The 17,592-nt window shown below is 37.8% G+C and overlaps 1 protein-coding gene across 1 annotated transcript in view; it reads right to left on the bottom strand.

The window, feature by feature from the left end:
* The window catches only part of USH2A (usherin), a 791,707-nt gene that overhangs the window by 566,446 nt on the left and 207,669 nt on the right, over positions 1-17,592 (bottom strand). The window contains exon 20 of the mRNA XM_065876328.1: positions 8,356-8,586. Within this exon, the coding sequence (XP_065732400.1) occupies positions 8,356-8,586 (231 nt within the window). The remainder of the gene's footprint in view (positions 1-8,355; positions 8,587-17,592) is intronic.

Raw genomic sequence — 17,592 nt, 5'->3', positions numbered from 1 at the left:
GGTAAACACAGCAGTAGACACAGAAGAAGGAACGTATCAGGGGAAGGGGTGGATGTGAAGAGATGCAGAAGCCAAGAAAGAGGCATCTACAGTTGTTTTCCATTTTCTGCCTTGGTGGATGGAAGGACCATTATTCATTCTCATGAACTTCCCATAAGTCCTTATCTTTCCTTCATGAGATTCTCCTAGGGCCCATTTTATTTGTGGGGATGACATGGCCACCACTGCCAGAGATGACTTAAAGGACCCGAATGATTAAGCAGGCATTTCTTCCCCCTTCGGCCTCCTCCTGCACACCTTCAGAGGTTGCACTTAAGGTCAAAGAACCTCCAAACAGAGACTGTGCCTCAGTCAGGGGAATGTACGTAACTGAGTTTCCTTTCTTGAAACTCCAAACCAGCCTGAGGGTGATGTTTGTGAGCTTCCTACAATGTACACGCCTTAAATAAGGTCTTCATAATATTTCTTGAAATGTCCCCACTCCGAAGGAACTCTTAGTGCATGATCTCATAAAACATTTCTTCAGGCCACTAGAATTCGGTTTTGAAAGATCCAGAATTTTGACAATGATATTACTGGAATCCTTTCTATCTGACTGGAAATGGAGTTAATCTTTGTTTTTTTCCCCAAACATTTTAACGTAAAATTACATGTGTATTTTTTTTTCAAATTTCTTAAATTGATGTATAGTTGATTTACAATGTTGGGTTAATTTCTGTTGTATCACAAAGTGATTCAGTTACACATATACACACATTCTTTTTTATATTCTTTTCCATTAGGGTTTATCACAGGATATTGAATATAGTTCCCTGTGCTGTACAGTAGGACCTTGTTGTTTATCCATCCTACCTATAATAGTTTGTATCTGCTGATCCCAAACTCCCAATCCTTCCCTCCCCCACTCCCCTCTCCCCTGGCAACCACAAGTCTGTTGTCTATGTCTGCGAGTCTGTTTCTGTTTCGTAGATAAGTTCATTTGTGTTATACTTTAGATTCCGCACGTAAGTGATATCATATCGTATTTGTCTTTCTCTTTCTGACTTATGAAGTTAATCATAATACTTTTTTATGGGTGTTATATTTAACCTAACTGATATAACATAATTGTAACTATAGATCTTTAAATATTTTAATTATTTTTTCCCAAGAAAATGTATACAAAATTTTTCACTTTATTAAATCAAAAAGCAATCAGCTTCATAGGTGCTAGTTTCACTATCACTGCTGACCATTATGATTCTTTTTCTGCTTGAAGTTCCTCTTTCTACTCATTTAAATTGGATGAAAGGAGAACTAAAATTAGTCCTTTTTTTGATGCAGAATGTCATTAAGAGACAGAAACATTTTTCTTTCGCAACAAAGCCTTAAATAAGATTCCAAAATGGCCAATGTATTGTAAGAAAAAGACACTGGGTAATTTAAGTACCGTAGGTAAATTTGAGACTACTAGGAAACCCAGGGACAGGGTGGAAAGCCTGTGTTTGACAGTATGGCACGAGTGTGTGAGAACACACGTACAGTTGTATAGCAGGCAACAATACATCTTTTTTTGGTAATAAAAGAGATGGGGAAAGCAGATGCTTTAAGCTGGTTAAAAGACTGTTAGCAGCTAACAACAGTTTGTTTCAAGGAAAAGATTATTCTATTGTATTGGCATGGTCAATGTTGGGTTGACTTTCTGGCCACCTAAGGCTCTGCTGAGCAGAAAAGATGCTATTTCAAGACACTTTCACTTATCAAGCATTACCACCTACTTTGTTGTGTTGGTTTCTCTCGTTTATTTTATCTGAGCTCCTTTCTACTTATCTTTAGGCTTCCTGGCATTAGGGCGGGAGAAAAATGTATCATTAATGATGAAATTATGTTAATATTATTTTTTAGAACTAGACTTTAGACCAGGGATAGGCAAGCTACCAGTCTGTTGCCCATTTTTGCAAATAAAGTTTTATTGGAACCTGGTTACCCTTATTTTTTTTACATATTGCCTATGGATGCTTTCATGCTACCATGACAGAGCTGAGTAGTTGTGACAGAGATCTCTTGGCCCATAAAGTCAGAAATACTGTTTGGACCTTTAAAGGAGAATTTTATAACCGCTGCTCTAGATTGACTTTGTGAGAAGTTTACAAAAAGGAAAGGGTTCTTCATGCAAAGGCAAATTTGCAATTGCATTCATTTTGACCACCTGAGCAATATCAAAGCCCCCAAAAGGTCTAAAAATTTTGGTGAGAGAAAAATCCCTGTGTTGAAATGATTATTTTGTGCAATCTGAGATAAAATTCCAAAGTGAAACAACTTACTTCCAGACCAACCCGACCATTAACTTTCCAAACACAAGGCAACATTACAGAAATGTGCTTCAGAATTAGTCACCTTAAAGATGCAAGGTTAAAACAAATGCAGCCCTTGTAAATTGGCCTTTCTGATGAAGTTGATGAATGCGGAAAAAGCACGGTCCTCTGCCACCCTTCAGTGTCATCTGAAAGCATTTCCTAAGAACTTACTTGGACCTCTCTACTAAAGGTAATAAAAACTAAACAATCTTAATATTCACTTCTGAATATCTCTAGTTATCAGAGGTTAGTCTGACTTCTGTTATTCTAAGAAGATATGTATTTGGATCCTTGTCTCTCTCAGTCCATAAAGGCGAGCTCAACCAGACAGTCACATCTCTTCTGATTCAGTTGCATCAGAAATACCCATGGATCCTCGGCATTGCCCAAGACCCACTTCTTTACTTTGTGCTCAAGTTCCGTGTTCTTACTCTTGCCTTTGTTTTTCTATATCATTATTGCCTGTTTGTTAAACTGCTAGGCCATATAGTCGATTCATAGAGCTGCTTTTCAATAACTGTGGCCAAAATCTAACATCAAAGCTTAAAGAACTTTGTGGTTTAAATGTGCTTTGAAAAGACTTGGCGTTTTATTTAGTGGTTTTTTTTTTTTTTTTTTTCTAAGTACTTTCTGGCAAAACTACTTGCTCCCAGTCAGAGGAAAACAAATAGTGGGACACCAAGGGTGTTGAAGGTCAGAATTAATATGCTTTTACTAATTAGTGTATCTGAAGGAGTTTGCCCTACTTATACCTGTACTGTAACTGCTTAGAATCAGCTTTCCTTTAATGCAGTGTTTTAGTGCCTCGGTTCACTAAAAATAATACAAAAATAATAAAGCATAAATATCATACAGTAAAATGTAAAATATACGCTTTTAAAAGATATTGATTTGGGGGGTTGCATTTCTCTTTTCATGGGTCGGTAATTAATTGTATTTCTGGATCATGAGGCATTTTAGTTCAGCCATTCTGGGGAAGGCAAATACGAAGAGACAAAAATGTAAGACAATCATTTGGTGTCCTTGAACGGCATTATTATGAAGAAAGTGTACAGAGTTCTCATCTGCAAGATATTCAACATCAGTCATCACATTTTTCATGAAGACAAATAAAAGGGAATTACATCCAGGTGCACATGTGTGTTCATCTCCCCAGTGGGTTGCTACAAAGATCTCCGCAAAGGCAGTTCCTGATTTCTGGGCAGGGTCACCAGTAAAGGCAGTTTAAAAGGCTGGTGTGATTGGCGTCCGGATACTACAATAGTCAAACCTTCCCCCAAATTATCATGGACCTGTTTTCCACTAATAGGAAAAACAAGTGACAAGGAGAGAGAGGGTCACCTTTGGAACGCCAAACTGAGCAGTAGTTTAGTTTGCTGTTTTTACCAGCTTCCCTTTGATTACTAGCGAAATTCTTTGTGTACGTGGATTTACTCTGCATTCCTGAAAATAATAAGCACATTTTTTTTTCTCTCCAGAAACAGGGTGATAGCTCCTTCCTGTTGTAGGTGGGAGGGATGCTCTATTTGCTATTCCTGTTTTGGAAGGACAAAGTACTGTTAACCCCGTGTAATCAGGGGACTATTTCATTATGAGTGTTCACATGATTTTCTAGTTCCAAGATCATGAAATTATGTTGAACTTGTGTCTTCCTTACACCCTCTGACACAACTCAAGAACTGAATATCCATTTTATATTGAGTAATTTCCCCCATATCACTTAAGTTATCCCTAGAAGTTAACTTATTCCCATAAATTCTTCAGATTAGTAGAGAGAAAGCTTACATTTCTGTAAATCTTAAATTGTGAATATATTATATGAAAGAATCATAAAACAATTAAAAATCTAAGTGTTTTTAAACTCACAGATGCCTTGGATAACTTCTATTTTGAATTTTTGAGGCTGCTTAAATAACCTGTGCTAACTGATTTGGAATTTTAGAAGTTAAAGGAATTGGCCATTCGGTACAAGCCTCAGTTTCATAGATGAGCATGATAAGACCCAGAGGAAAGTAGTTTATATAGTGTCTCAACACTAGGTAGATTAAGTTAACTGTTTTCAATAACAAAATTAAATATCACATTTTAATATAGAAATTGCACATTACTCGTACCCCAGATACAACATTTAGGCAAACATATCTTGTATGTACAGCAGCAGACGAATTAATAGAATGTTGATTTTATGAATTGCAGAAGACTTTTAGAAAATCTCCTTTCTCATAGTAGGCACTTAATAAATATTTGTTCAATGAGTGATAGCTGATAGCTAATGTTTAAAGACTATAAAGTAATCTGTGTGGCAGATACTGTGCAAAGTTCATTAGGTGAGCTATCTCCTTTAATCCTTACCTACCTGCTAGATATCAATATTGTAAGTCGTATCATTATGCCAATTTGAAAGAAAAGGAGACAGAGGCACACAGTGATTAAGTGGTTTGTCTAATTACATTTAACTAATAAATAATGGGGCATAGATCTGAAACTCCTGTTAGTCTGTTCCCAAAGCCCTCATCCTTAATCATAACGAAATGGGGGAGTTATTTATACTATGATGTAAATGACTGATAATACACCCTTCCTGGAAATTAGATTTTTGAAAGAACACTCGTATCAGAAAGGAAAAGCGATCAAACGTTGATCCTACGAAAGATTCACCTGGTTCATTTTTCGGTCCCAAAAGTAGATTTTGACAGAGTACATTTATAATACTAAGCTTACTGATTTATACAGTAAGCGACATAGACATATATTCATATGTTTGAATTGTTTTCATTCTATCATATGAGGTAAAATATTTAAAGCAAATATGGAAGAGGGGGGAGTTATATGAGAGATTCTTTTCTTGAACTGTAATAATGAGATAGTTTATACCTAGACTTTCAACATATTGCTGTGACCATGGAATGAATGTATTTACAAATCCTGTCATTGATGGGTGAACTCTCACATTTTTTCCTTACGTAAAATATGCATAATAATACGCATCACTGTATATTTGTTTTTGAGTCATTTGATATCTCCATTCATATTTCAGGAATCATTTTTAGTTAGAGTTTGAGATTCTGAAATGAATCAAAATAAAAGATATCTTAGTTCGTCGTATAATTATTCATTTTAAATATAATTCATCATCTTAGAGATGATCAGGATTTGCTCATTAAATTTGCCTTAGAATATAAAAACTGCATGAAATTTATAGGAACGTGAGTTGAAAGCACTGTCTGACACACAGCACTTCAGCCCACTTAAAATAATTTTGTTTGATGTTAAAAATCTAGCTTTAGGCACACTCTAGAATTAATTGCTACGGGAAAAAAAAATCTTATCCCCAGATGTCTTTGGAGATGCAAGTAATAAATAATGCCAATACTATTTCTGTTTGCTACCTGAAAAGCCAAAAAACCGAAAGACAAATCCAAAAAGTTTAGCAGTGTCGAGTAAGGTTTATTTGGGTGATCATTATTTCATCTTCCATCCTCACTTATTACTTTTAGATACTCATTATTCCACAACTTCCAAACTACTGTCCACAGAATTATCCCTCCCGCTCTGTGGCAAAGCACCAGCTTTTGAACCAGAAGCTTCCAAATTCACATTTCACCTCCAAAATTCAGTAGCTGTGGCACCATGTGGCAGCCAGTTATTGGAACCTCACTTCCTCATGTTCCATGAGGGGGAAAATATCTACCTTCTGATGCTGTAGAGGCATTGGATGAAAGAATATACAAGTAAAACAAATGCATGATGCTAATAATACATTTACCTTTCTACATAAGAAGATCCAAGTTGAAGGAAAGCTATTGATTGAGTTGGTTTTGTAAACTTGTCCTGGTTCATTAATTGGGGAAATTTTGTTAAACCATAACCTGGCTCAATAAAAGTATCCAGCCGAATCTGCCAGGTGAGCCAAAGGGTCAGACCAATAACTTGATGGAGACCTGGTTACTTTAACAGTTAAGAGAGACTCGAAAGTAAGCCAAGCTTCTCATAAAAAGGAGGTAGCGAGGCCCCAGAACATGGCTGAATGCAGAAGAACTGCTTATTCTCCAGGAATCGCCAAAGCTCTAGGGAGTCGTTCAAGCCCAAACTGTCATCTCCCTGTCTTGTCCTTCAAATGCTGTGGACTCCAAACACATTTTCTGTGCAGCTGGAGGCTTTGTTATAGACAGAAGGATCCTGCTTAGTGAGGCCAGTGTTTACGGCCTAACTTTCTTAAAGAGGAATTTGGAAAACTTCCCAGACCCTGCATCTGCCCCTAGCCCTTGCACCTCGGAGTCTGAGGCCGGCTAGGGAGACAGCACAGACGACTAAATTTATTAACAGCCGACGGGCCACTCTATCTTTCACGGCAACAACAGTAGGTGATCCCATCAAAAACCTGTCTGCTGGCTAGCCAGCAAATCCGAGCTGACATGCCTGCCGCAGCGAGACCCAGATGAATGGAAACGAAGGCTGTTTCCTCGAAGAAACACATCACAAGCCAAATGTTGGACCAGGAAGTCAGTTCTAGTTCCAGTTGAGAAAAAGTCTTTGACTTTTTATCCATAGGTTCTTTCTCAGATACTTATGTTTTCTTTTCCTCCCTTTCTTTGACTTTTACGAATATTAAGTAGAAGTCGAGTGTTTTAGGGGAGCTCAATGGCTGAATTTCTAATACTCAGTGAGGAGTTGGATATACTAGTCCAGTGGTTAAGCGTGCATTAATCTTAATATATCACAGCTAGAACATAATCATGATTCATTACAAATATACATCAGCAGCCAGCCTCACTTAAAAGCAAATTATTTACCATTTTAAGTAAAAATAAAATATGTGAGCTACGTTTTATAGTTCAAATTCCATTTCATTGTCCTCAACATATGCAGCATTGGAAAGACTAGCTATTTGCTCCAAAATGACTTTCTCATGGATTAAATTAATATCATTATGAGTTTACAGAGTAACATATTATATACTTAAAAATTTTTTTAATGGGAAATAAAGTGTGTATCATGAATAATTAGAGTTTTCTATGTCTGTAGTGAAATAGTGCTTTAAAAAACTGTAATTCATAGAGATAACTGGACTTCCAGAATATTGTAATACCAGTCAGACCAGAAATTGAGTGAGACGTGTGAGGTTGGCTCACACAGTGAGGATCGGATCCTGTCTTTATTTAAAATTTTTATATTTTACTGGGGATTTTTTTGCATTGATTTTTATTTGAAAAATATTGTATTAAAATATTATTTACATGGATTACTGAGTTTTGGGTGCCTTTAAATTTTGTGCCTCACTTGCCTTACTCTACTCCTGACCCATAGAAGGTATGCTTTCCCTGAAATTACTTTTTCCCATAATGCTCTCCATAGAACATGGGGTATTAACAGTTTTTACACTTTAAAAAGAAAAAAGCTACATCAAATAAGTGTTAGGAATAGTTAAACAAAGTTAAGTAGCTTTCTTATAATTCTTTTCAGAGACCGGAATAAGCTGACGTGTACTGAGAATCTCCAATAGCATGGGGGCATTTCTCAAACTCATTTGCCCACAGAACTCTTTTCCACAAAGGAAGTGAGGAATACTCCGAGGAACACATTCTGGTAAATAGCGTCCAAGCGTCAATTCCAGCACATACTTTGATCTAATAAGACTGCCTTTTCAGGGAATTCCCTTGTGGTTCAGTGGTTCAGACTCTGTGCAGGGGGCACGAGTTTGATCCCCAGTTGGGAACTAAGATCCCACACACCACGCAGTGTGGGCAGAAGAAAAAAAAAACCAAAAAACAGCACTGCCTTTTCACATCTATTATATATATATATTTTTTCTTTTCTTTCCTCCACTTACCCCACTTATTTTTTTCAGAATACTGAAGAGATAAATATGTCGACACAATCAAGCTAAAGTTATAAAAGGGCTACATTAGTATCTCTATAAACAGGTGTAGTAAAAATTCATTGTAAAGACATATCAAAAGCATTAAAAACACCCCAGGGCTGAGTGCCTCGTAAAGAAAGTGATATCAAGCACACTTACCGGTAAAGTCTGTATTGACTGGGTGAGTGGAGCTGGGAAATCTATAATATCCATTTCCTATGAAACGAGTTCCTTTCATCATTGTGGCCCTAGGAGCTGGTAGAGCTGCCTGTCTCCTTTCCAGCTGATATGTAGGAGAGGGTCCATTCTGTTCTTCAGGTGCCTGCCACCTAAGATGGATGGTTGTACTGTTGATTCCTTCAACCAGAGGTGGCCTCAGTTGGGCTGGTGCTAAATATTAGAAAACCCTTGTTACGTTCAAGAATTTGGCTCCTATCTCTAGACACAGATATGCACACATATGTTCACATGCACCTGTGTACATTACACTCAAAATCAAATCAATTATGGTCTCCAGTATTTCTATGGTCTAGGAACTGAAAACAGAGTTAATATTAAATGTGACTAAACAAAATTTTGAATTTTGAATACGCTTTTATCATTAAACAAAGTTTTTTCTTACAAATAATTTCTCTATTCTTTCTGGCGACCTGACGGATACTACATATTATAGTCTGTTGGAGCACCACCCAGATTCTCTTTACCAAGCAGATGCTTCATTGCTCTAGCTTCTGTGCCTGTTGGTCTCTAATGGCTCATGGCTTCTCCATTTTCTAGAGAATACCCCTGTCCTACCCAGGAGCTACAAGATCCCTTGTGAATCTTGCAGCCGGTGACTACTAAGCTAGCAGCTACCGATCACAAAGGGCAGAGTCCCTTGTCTTAACATGGTATCGAGTCAGGGCTGCAATTCACAGAGGCCAAGCAGGAAAAGGAAATGGTTGAAATGGGCTAGTTAGGGAGACAAGAGAAAGTGGGGTTTGAGAAAAACCGGTGAGCGGGGCGGGGGTGAACTGTCACTAATTCGCGCCAGCCCACGGATGATTCAGGAATGACAACCCAATGTTGTCAAATCTTTTATTTTGTTACCTAAAAAAAAATCATTTTATGTGTAATTTTCTGATTTTTAAAGCTTAGCTACTGGTCTAAATTAAAACAAACAAAAAAACAAACACCACTCTGAAAGCCAAAGCATCCACGGGAAGGAACGAGCCTGTGATCTCAGTGGTTTGTAAACTCCTGTCCAGGCACAACAGACTCAGGCAGCCTCGGGGGCCCTGGAGTGACCACAGCACTCCCAGCAGTGGCCTGAGCCTTGGGCAGTGAGGGCCCAGGGCTCACACGCACACTGGGGCCACGGTGCGCCTTGAGGTCCAGGGACACTGGCATTTCTTTGGAGCCTCCTGGGAAACCCCAGGAGTGACAGCTCTGAGACTTCCCCTAAAACCTACTGGAAACAGATCAGATTAACAACTGAGTTGCTGAAAATGAAGACCTGTTTCGATTTTCATTTTCTTAAGCAGTTGGGTTTGTAGGATGAGATTCATATCCACTCGAAGTGTGTCAGCTGGGTTTGAGGGGTGAAAATGAAGAAAGGAACACGTCATAACCGCCAAGTCTATTTATTGAGGACCCAGACTAAGGCTGTGGATCTTAACTTACGCCTGTGTTAACACAGCCTTGTGCAGACACAAAGTTTTTGCCTGTTTCAGTAAATGTAAGATAAAATAGTGTGAATTCAAAAACTAATTCTTAAACCAAGAAAGGCAATTCACCTTAAATCAGCTTCGAACAATGACCATTTGTTACTTTCTAGAAAGCTTGGCCAGCTTTCCAAAGAGAAACAATTCATTGTGATTCTATTTTCATTTTTAGTAAAGAAGAGAGGGCAGTGGGTAAAAAGTTCATCAACTAAGAAAGATAATTAACAATTCTGTTCATCTTCCGCCAGTGTGAGCCATGTGATATTTTTATTCTTATATATACGGATCTGTACATTTTATGCATGATTTCCTTTAGTATTCTTTACCAAAAATTAGCTAAATGCTGGGTTCTCAAAGATTTCATTCTACAAGCTATGATCCCTCTTCAGAATAATCCAAAACAAAATAAAAAGCTAAGCCATGCAGAAATTTCTTCTCCCACTAAGCACATCTCCAGAGTTTGGAGTTCCATCTTTGTAAAATTTCAGGAAGCCATCACTGGCTATTAGCTTAACTGGGGAAGGAGGACTGCCAAAGATTTCTGAGTCTTGGGGTCAGAGAAGCAAGTAATGGAGGACTGATTATATTTTTTTCATTTGTTTAAAATTTTCTACTTAGGAGCAGACAATAGGAATTTTGAGCTTTTCTGTTACTTTCCTGTATTCCACTTAAGATTCCCTAGTGATCTGGCACCAAAGACTTGAACTTTTTAGTTTGAAGAATAGCATCTATTCCAGTGATATCCAAATATCATATGATATCGCTTGTATGTGGAATCTTAAAAAAATGACACAGATGAACTTGTTTACAAAACAGAAATAAAGTCACAGGTGTAGAAAACAAATTCATTCTTATTTAAAAGCAGCTACTTTCTCAAGGTCGCATTTGTTTGACATCTAATACTCTTTCACTTTACTCCAATCACCCATCTGGATGGGGATAATGAAAATTTGTACCACTACTGTATTCAGAATCCTTTCCCCGTTGATGCATCATCGAAAATCACTTCTTAGTCAGGAATATGATTTCAGAGTCAAACAAAACAAAATCAAAGGAATTCCAGCAACTCAGTAGGTTTGCTTGTTTGTTTTGTTTGATTGAACGTCTACTAAAAGTGAGAGCATGCAATTTTTAAAATATGACAAAATGATTATAATCAATGAGGACACATGCATTGAGAATCCACTAAAATTAATGCTGACTATTTAAAGTCTAACAAGTCGTGGAGCGCTTCTAGATTCACAGGGGAATTGCTCTGCTGAGCAATTATACCATTCTTAGGAGGTCAACCACAGAGAACGAGTGGAACTAGAGTATGTACATGTGTGTGTGTTTGTGTGTGTGTATTTTATTTACTTGCTTAAAAAAAAAAAAACAAAACAACTCTCAGCTGGTCTGTTACAGTTTCACTTTTGAGTCAACCCAGCCCACTTGAAAGGGTGAGTACCTACTCAGTCACTACCTTCAGAGTTCCCCTAAGACCAGAGAGGAACTTTCAATCAATTAAATGAGACTGGTCTCATATACATTCACAAGTAGAATAATGATAAGAAAAACAGATACTCCTGAACTATTAAACACATACACACAAACACAGACTCACTAAGAGACAGGTGAATTAAAGATTATGGCTCAGATCATCAAAGTGAAGGGATTATAGGTATACATTTGTTCATCACAAGACAGTACATTAAGAGACAATATGGGGCTTCCCTGGTGGCGCAGTGGTTGAGAACCTGCCTGCTAATGCAGGGGACATGGGTTCGAGCCCTGGTCTGGGAGGATCCCACATGCTGCGGAGCGAATAAACCCGTGTGCCGCAACTACTGAGCCTGCGCGTCTGGAGCCTGTGCTCTGCAACAAGAGAGGCCGCGGTAGTGAGAGGCCCGCACACCGCGATGAAGAGTGGCCCCCGCTTGCCACAACTAGAGAAAGCCCTCGCACAGAAACAAAGATGCAACACAGCAAAAATTAATTAATTAATAAACTCCTACCCACAACATCTTCTAAAAAAAATAAAAAGAGAGACTATATGGAATAATGTGAAAGTCTCTGCCGACTTCTAGAGATATAATTTTCACTTTTCATCCAATTCTGTATGATTTTACAAAAATCACTTCAAACCTATATGCCTCAGTTTTCCCATCCAACATGAGGATAAATTTTCAGTGGAACACTTTGAAAATAACTGCTTTTAAAAACAATATAACTGCGTTAGGTTTTACAAAGCAAACTTCTATTCAAATACAGGGCACTATTTTTACTAGCCAATAAAGCATCTTTCAAATTGCGTATTATAAAATGATTCAATTCATCCACATTTAGAATCTGTGTTTACTTAGAAAATCCTCTTATAAGCATAAAGTATAAAATGGATCTTCATAGGATACTTAGGCTTTTAGATTCAAAGACTAACAACATACAAAGTCTGTTTCCACTTGGAATAAAATTACGGTGCTCTTGTATTTTTTTGCATTAGCTCTGTGATCCAATTTCTAGTCTCTCCTATTTACAAGCATTCTTTTATACAACACTGTGTAATATACATTCTTCTTTATGCAGCATTTATTACTTTATAATCTGATTAACAGCATATCATAATGCATAAGTTTACACTTGCAAAATTTACGTAGTGTGGAGTTTGACCATCTTAGGATAAGAACTGAAGACCAAATGAGCAGAAGTCCTTGCTGACAGGTCTTTAAAATCAAATCTGTTCTCAAGGAAGAGTTCGTTGTCTATGAAGACTGCATGGCCGTGTCAATATCGTAAAGCATCATCAACCATTAGGAAGACAGCAATCTAGGAACACACATCGTTTCCTCATTTCAGGGGTGTGAGGGGGGGAAAGACTAATATGAGACATCCTCAGGCATCTTGTCAGTGGAAAATGATCCTGACTTGGTCTCAGAGATGCACACTGTCACAGGAAATGCGATTTGCCAAATGCTGTTAGGCCCGAACACCTGTGAAAGGGCCCTGGAACTAGGACTCAAACATAAAATCCGGGCTCACGAAGCCATGATTTCCCAGTCGGCAAGCGCTCTCCATTCAGCGTCTGGAAGAGGAGAGGATTCTCCCCTCAGACTCTCAGAGACTTCTCAGTGCTTTCTTGTTGACTATCTATTCTCTGACTGAGGAAAGAACAACATCAATTTTCCCATTTTCTTCTTTGTTTACTAGTCCCCTTCAAGAGAGAGGATATATAGTGGAACTGATCTGGAAAGGAGAAAACTTAGGTTCTAGACTGCTTCTTTAGGACCCTACTTATAGAACATTGGCTAATCCATTATTTGGCCTCTCTGTTCTTCAGTATCTCCCTCATTCATTTATTTTTTTTGAAAAAAAAATTTTTATTGAAGTATAGTTGGTGTACAATATTATATAAATTACAGGTGTACAACAGAGTGATTCGTCATTTTTAGAGGTTATGCTCCAGTTACAGTTACTGTAAGATATTGGCTATATTCCCTGTGCTGTACAACATATCCTTGTAGCTTATTTTATACATAATAGTTTGTACCTCTTAATCCCTTACCCCTATATTGCCCCTCCCCCTTCCCTCTCCCCGCTGGTAACCACTAGTTTGTTCTCTATAGCTGTGAGGCTGCTTCTTTTTTGTTGTTGTTGTTACATTCACTAGTTTGTTGCACTTTTTAGATTCCACATACAAGTGATATCATACTGCCTGTCTCATTTCACTTAGGAAATACCTTCCAAGTCTATCCATGTTGTTGCAAATGGCCAAATTTCATTCTTTTTTATGGCTGAGTAATATTCCATTGTGTATATATATACACCATGTCTTCTTTACCCATTCATCTGCTGATGGACACTTAGGTTGCTTCCGTATCTTGGCAACTGTAATAAGGATGCTATGAACGTGGGGGTGAATGGATCTTTTCAAATTAGTGTTTTCATTTTTTCCAGATATGAACTCAGGGGTAGAATTGCTGGATAATACCTCATTTACTGAAGAGCACAACAGACCCAATTGTGCCTAGGGTCTCTTCCATTTTCAAAATTCTGCTCGAACATTTTCAAGCAGCTCCTCTCCATAGTAAACCAAGAAGGGATGCTGGATACATAGATCCCCTCAGCCCTCCAGGAAGCCAGCCAGCTTATCTCCCACAGCTCTGAGCCATCTTGTTCTTTACCCCAGCACGGCAGATACATATTATGATTTTTCTGTGTGTTCTATGATATAAACAAGGCCAGAAAGCAGTGCTTTTAGAGAATTTAAGGGGAATCACCTCCTTGAGGAATAAACACTACCTTAACCAGCTGTCATGCAGGTGATCAATAATTTGCACGCACCTCACGTCCAACACATAAACAGTGTGAGGATCCATGATTTCTGAACTGTACGTATGGCAGCAGCGATGACAACACGTACTGTTCCCTAAAGTCCCCTGTCAATAAAAGGTAGTTGCTTGGACTGTAATTATGGCATCCTTGCTACCCAAACTTGAAGCTTTTATGGGGCTTATGCAATTAACTACTTAAATACATAGTAACACTTGCTTCTCTGACAGAAAAGTATTGATTTTTTAATCATTTTCAAGTCTCCTCTAGCACAAATAAATGTACTACAGTTACAGTTAATGCACTATGTACATGCATTAAACGTTGGTGTGACAAAATTTATTATTTTGTGATATATAGAACTGAAGTCGGGCTTCTCAGAAAGTAGCATCATGGATCCAACATCAGTGTGGAAACTACCATTGTCCTTGATACTCCAAATTCTCTAACTTCTACAAGTTAGAGATCTGTTTTCATAGGATACTTAGGCTTAAAATAAAGGAGGGGATGCTGAATATAAATCTTTCCTATATGTCAGTGTAGGAGAAAATTAGAAATAGTCCAACAGAGAAGATAACAGTTTATTTTTTCCCAAAGCTGTGGGTGTATGGCAACTCTGTTCAGATGAATTTTTGTCTATTTAATTTTTTTCCCCTTGCATTTATTTAGGGCACATCTATCAAAATATTTTGCACACAATAGTCTTTCTAGTTCAATTCTTACACATTTTAATTGTGTTGTTTTAATGCCTTACTATGGTTAATACATCGGAAAACTAAAATGGTGCTTTAAAAAGTGTGATTTCTGCCATGACAAAAGGTGAACAGAGGCCCCGTGAAAGTCACATATCTAAATACAGACCTGGCAACAGTGTATGAACAAGGCTTTACCTTGGGTGCATCACACATTCAACATTAAAGTGGGTGAGTAAAAAGCAGTTAATTTTGTTTTGTTAGAAATAATATCATTTTAGTTTTAGCATCTAAGACAGATGCCAGCATTTCACTCTGAACAGATGGTAATTCCATCTAATAGTGCATCTCTGTATTAGTAAGGTCTGTTGTGTATACAAACAGTAATAAACAGTAGGTAAGGATCAAAATAAATTTTAATTGTTGACATTAAATTCTGGCAGCCACAGTTCTAAGGCTGCACTATTCCTTTTTCAAGTCTGTCAGGTTTACTAATGCTACAGAAGCTTTGTCGAAAGCTGCCAGATTCCAGTTTCCATACAAAGATGTTGCATGCTACCAGCTGTTGGTCTGCACCAGGATTACCTGTTTTCCTACACTGAAATAATCCTTCAGGAATAACATGGGATTGGTGCTACCACTGATGCACTGGTCCGCCATGATTTCTTTTAGAATGCTCCTGAAGGACTGAACCTTTAATTAAGAGGTTGATTTTTAAAATGTTGTGTCCAATTGTTACAATTGGGGTCATGGTGCTGTCACAGCCACTTTCCTACCCTGCTAAGTAAGGGTCTCTCATTCAGTTCACTCTATTCTCTTTGCAAATCTGGGCATTCCTGAACTTCTATGAAACTGACATCATCCTTTTCATTTGGTTGGCTTTATCAGGAGTCTGAAGGATTTCCCTAACAATTGCAGCTCTCGTCAGCTGAGCTCTTCTGTAGACTTTGCTGTGGATCAAGCCTGCCAACAAGCACCAATCTGGTTCTCATAATGTCTCCTACGATCTGGTATTACAAGTAGTAGCCGCTCTATATTTGGGGAAGCTGCCATGTCAAAATCATTATAAAAAACCCCAGTTTGGCATTCAAGTTCAATAACAAACACGCTTTGCCATTATATTTCCTTAAAAACAAGGATGTATTTTTTTGAATCATGAGAAATATATTGCTTCCACCATATGGGACAACCAACGACTCACCAACCGATCTCAGATGCAGCATATTGAGCTGACCATATGTTACTGTGCTGTTGAATGGCTGAGTGATTCATGCCCGTCACATTCTAGTATATCAATTAAAGCTCCTTGAAGTCTGCATGATTTGTGTCTCTGTTATTAAACCCTGCTAATTCATCCCACTTACACATCTGTTATAAATCTCTAGGAGTGCTGCATGATTCATGGCAATCTGTGAGCATGCTACAGCAAATTCTTCTCCTTGTAATTAACAGTAAATTGTTTTACTGCCATGCAATGAATTTTTCAGTTATATTGCAAATGAACTCCTAAATGTGCGGTTCTTTCCTAAGAACTGACTTATATCATTAGGCAATTAAAAAGTACCGCTTTGAACCAAAAGCTTTTAATCAAGAGAAATACAACTTCAACATTGCCTGAGAGCCACGGAAATTTGACACGGTGGTTAGAAGGGCAAAATAATTTCTGTTGTCAAAAGAGCAAAACAAACAAAACCAACCCTTCCGCGTACTCAGGACTTCCCTGATGCTAAGACGTGAGAGCGTTGCCTGAAAAGACTGGGTGAGACAAGTGTGCACAGATACTGTTTATCTTAGAAGTGACTTAAGTCATCTGTCATTACCAAATTTCTCAGATTGACTTACACTGCTCTAATTGTAAAACAGTGCCTTTATTCTTGAAATAAATAATTGGATAATTAGCCAAGTTGAATCCGCAGAGGATTTCACTGCTGTTCAAGTGCTCCTGTCAAAGGTGAAGCAAATTCATTTCAGCTCGCCTCTGCAGCTCTTCGAAGAGGCTTTGATTTTTTTTTTTTCCCCACTTTCCTGGCAGCAGCCTGAGATTCATGAGTCCATACATCAAGTCGGTAGTTTAACAACAAATGGAATTAAATTCAAAGAAGGGAAACTAATTGAAGGACAGCAACAAAAGTGTTTGGCAATGTGCTTTTTAATATGGCATGCCACATTTGCATGATAATTTTTCCTTTTTAGCATGGAGCAGAAAGTGACTAGCTTAATGAGGGATTATTCAAGACAGGAACGAACAAAATGCATTCATAACTAAGAACAAAGATTGTATTATGAAACAAAAACAGGCAACCTCAGAGAAGTAACTGGATGATTGGTTTATGCATTATGAATAAAAAGGTAGAAAAATATTTATATTAGTATTCACTAATGACTATATATACAAGATTGTTGTAATTAAAATTATAAATTAACATATTAAGAGTGCTTGTTTAATCACTCTGGGTCCTATTCACAATGAAAAGACTTATGTACCTGCATACAAAACAATGTGTATTTTCAACCCAGCCGCAAACATACATTCTACTTCGGATTCAGACAAAATCTTAATGCACCACTAATTACTTGCTTAATGGGAGATGGGCACTTCTAAGCTTGTAGTGTAGAGGTCATTTTATGACAGGTAAAGGAAACAGGACATTTTTCCTCCAGGAATGGATCTCCAAAAGGAATTTCTCTGAAGGAAG

Source organism: Phocoena phocoena, chromosome 1, assembly GCF_963924675.1.
Source record: "Phocoena phocoena chromosome 1, mPhoPho1.1, whole genome shotgun sequence".
In the NCBI taxonomy this organism is placed as follows: domain Eukaryota; kingdom Metazoa; phylum Chordata; class Mammalia; order Artiodactyla; family Phocoenidae; genus Phocoena; species Phocoena phocoena.
Note: the sequence above shows the minus strand (reverse complement) of the source record. Positions and strands in the feature narration are given on the sequence as shown.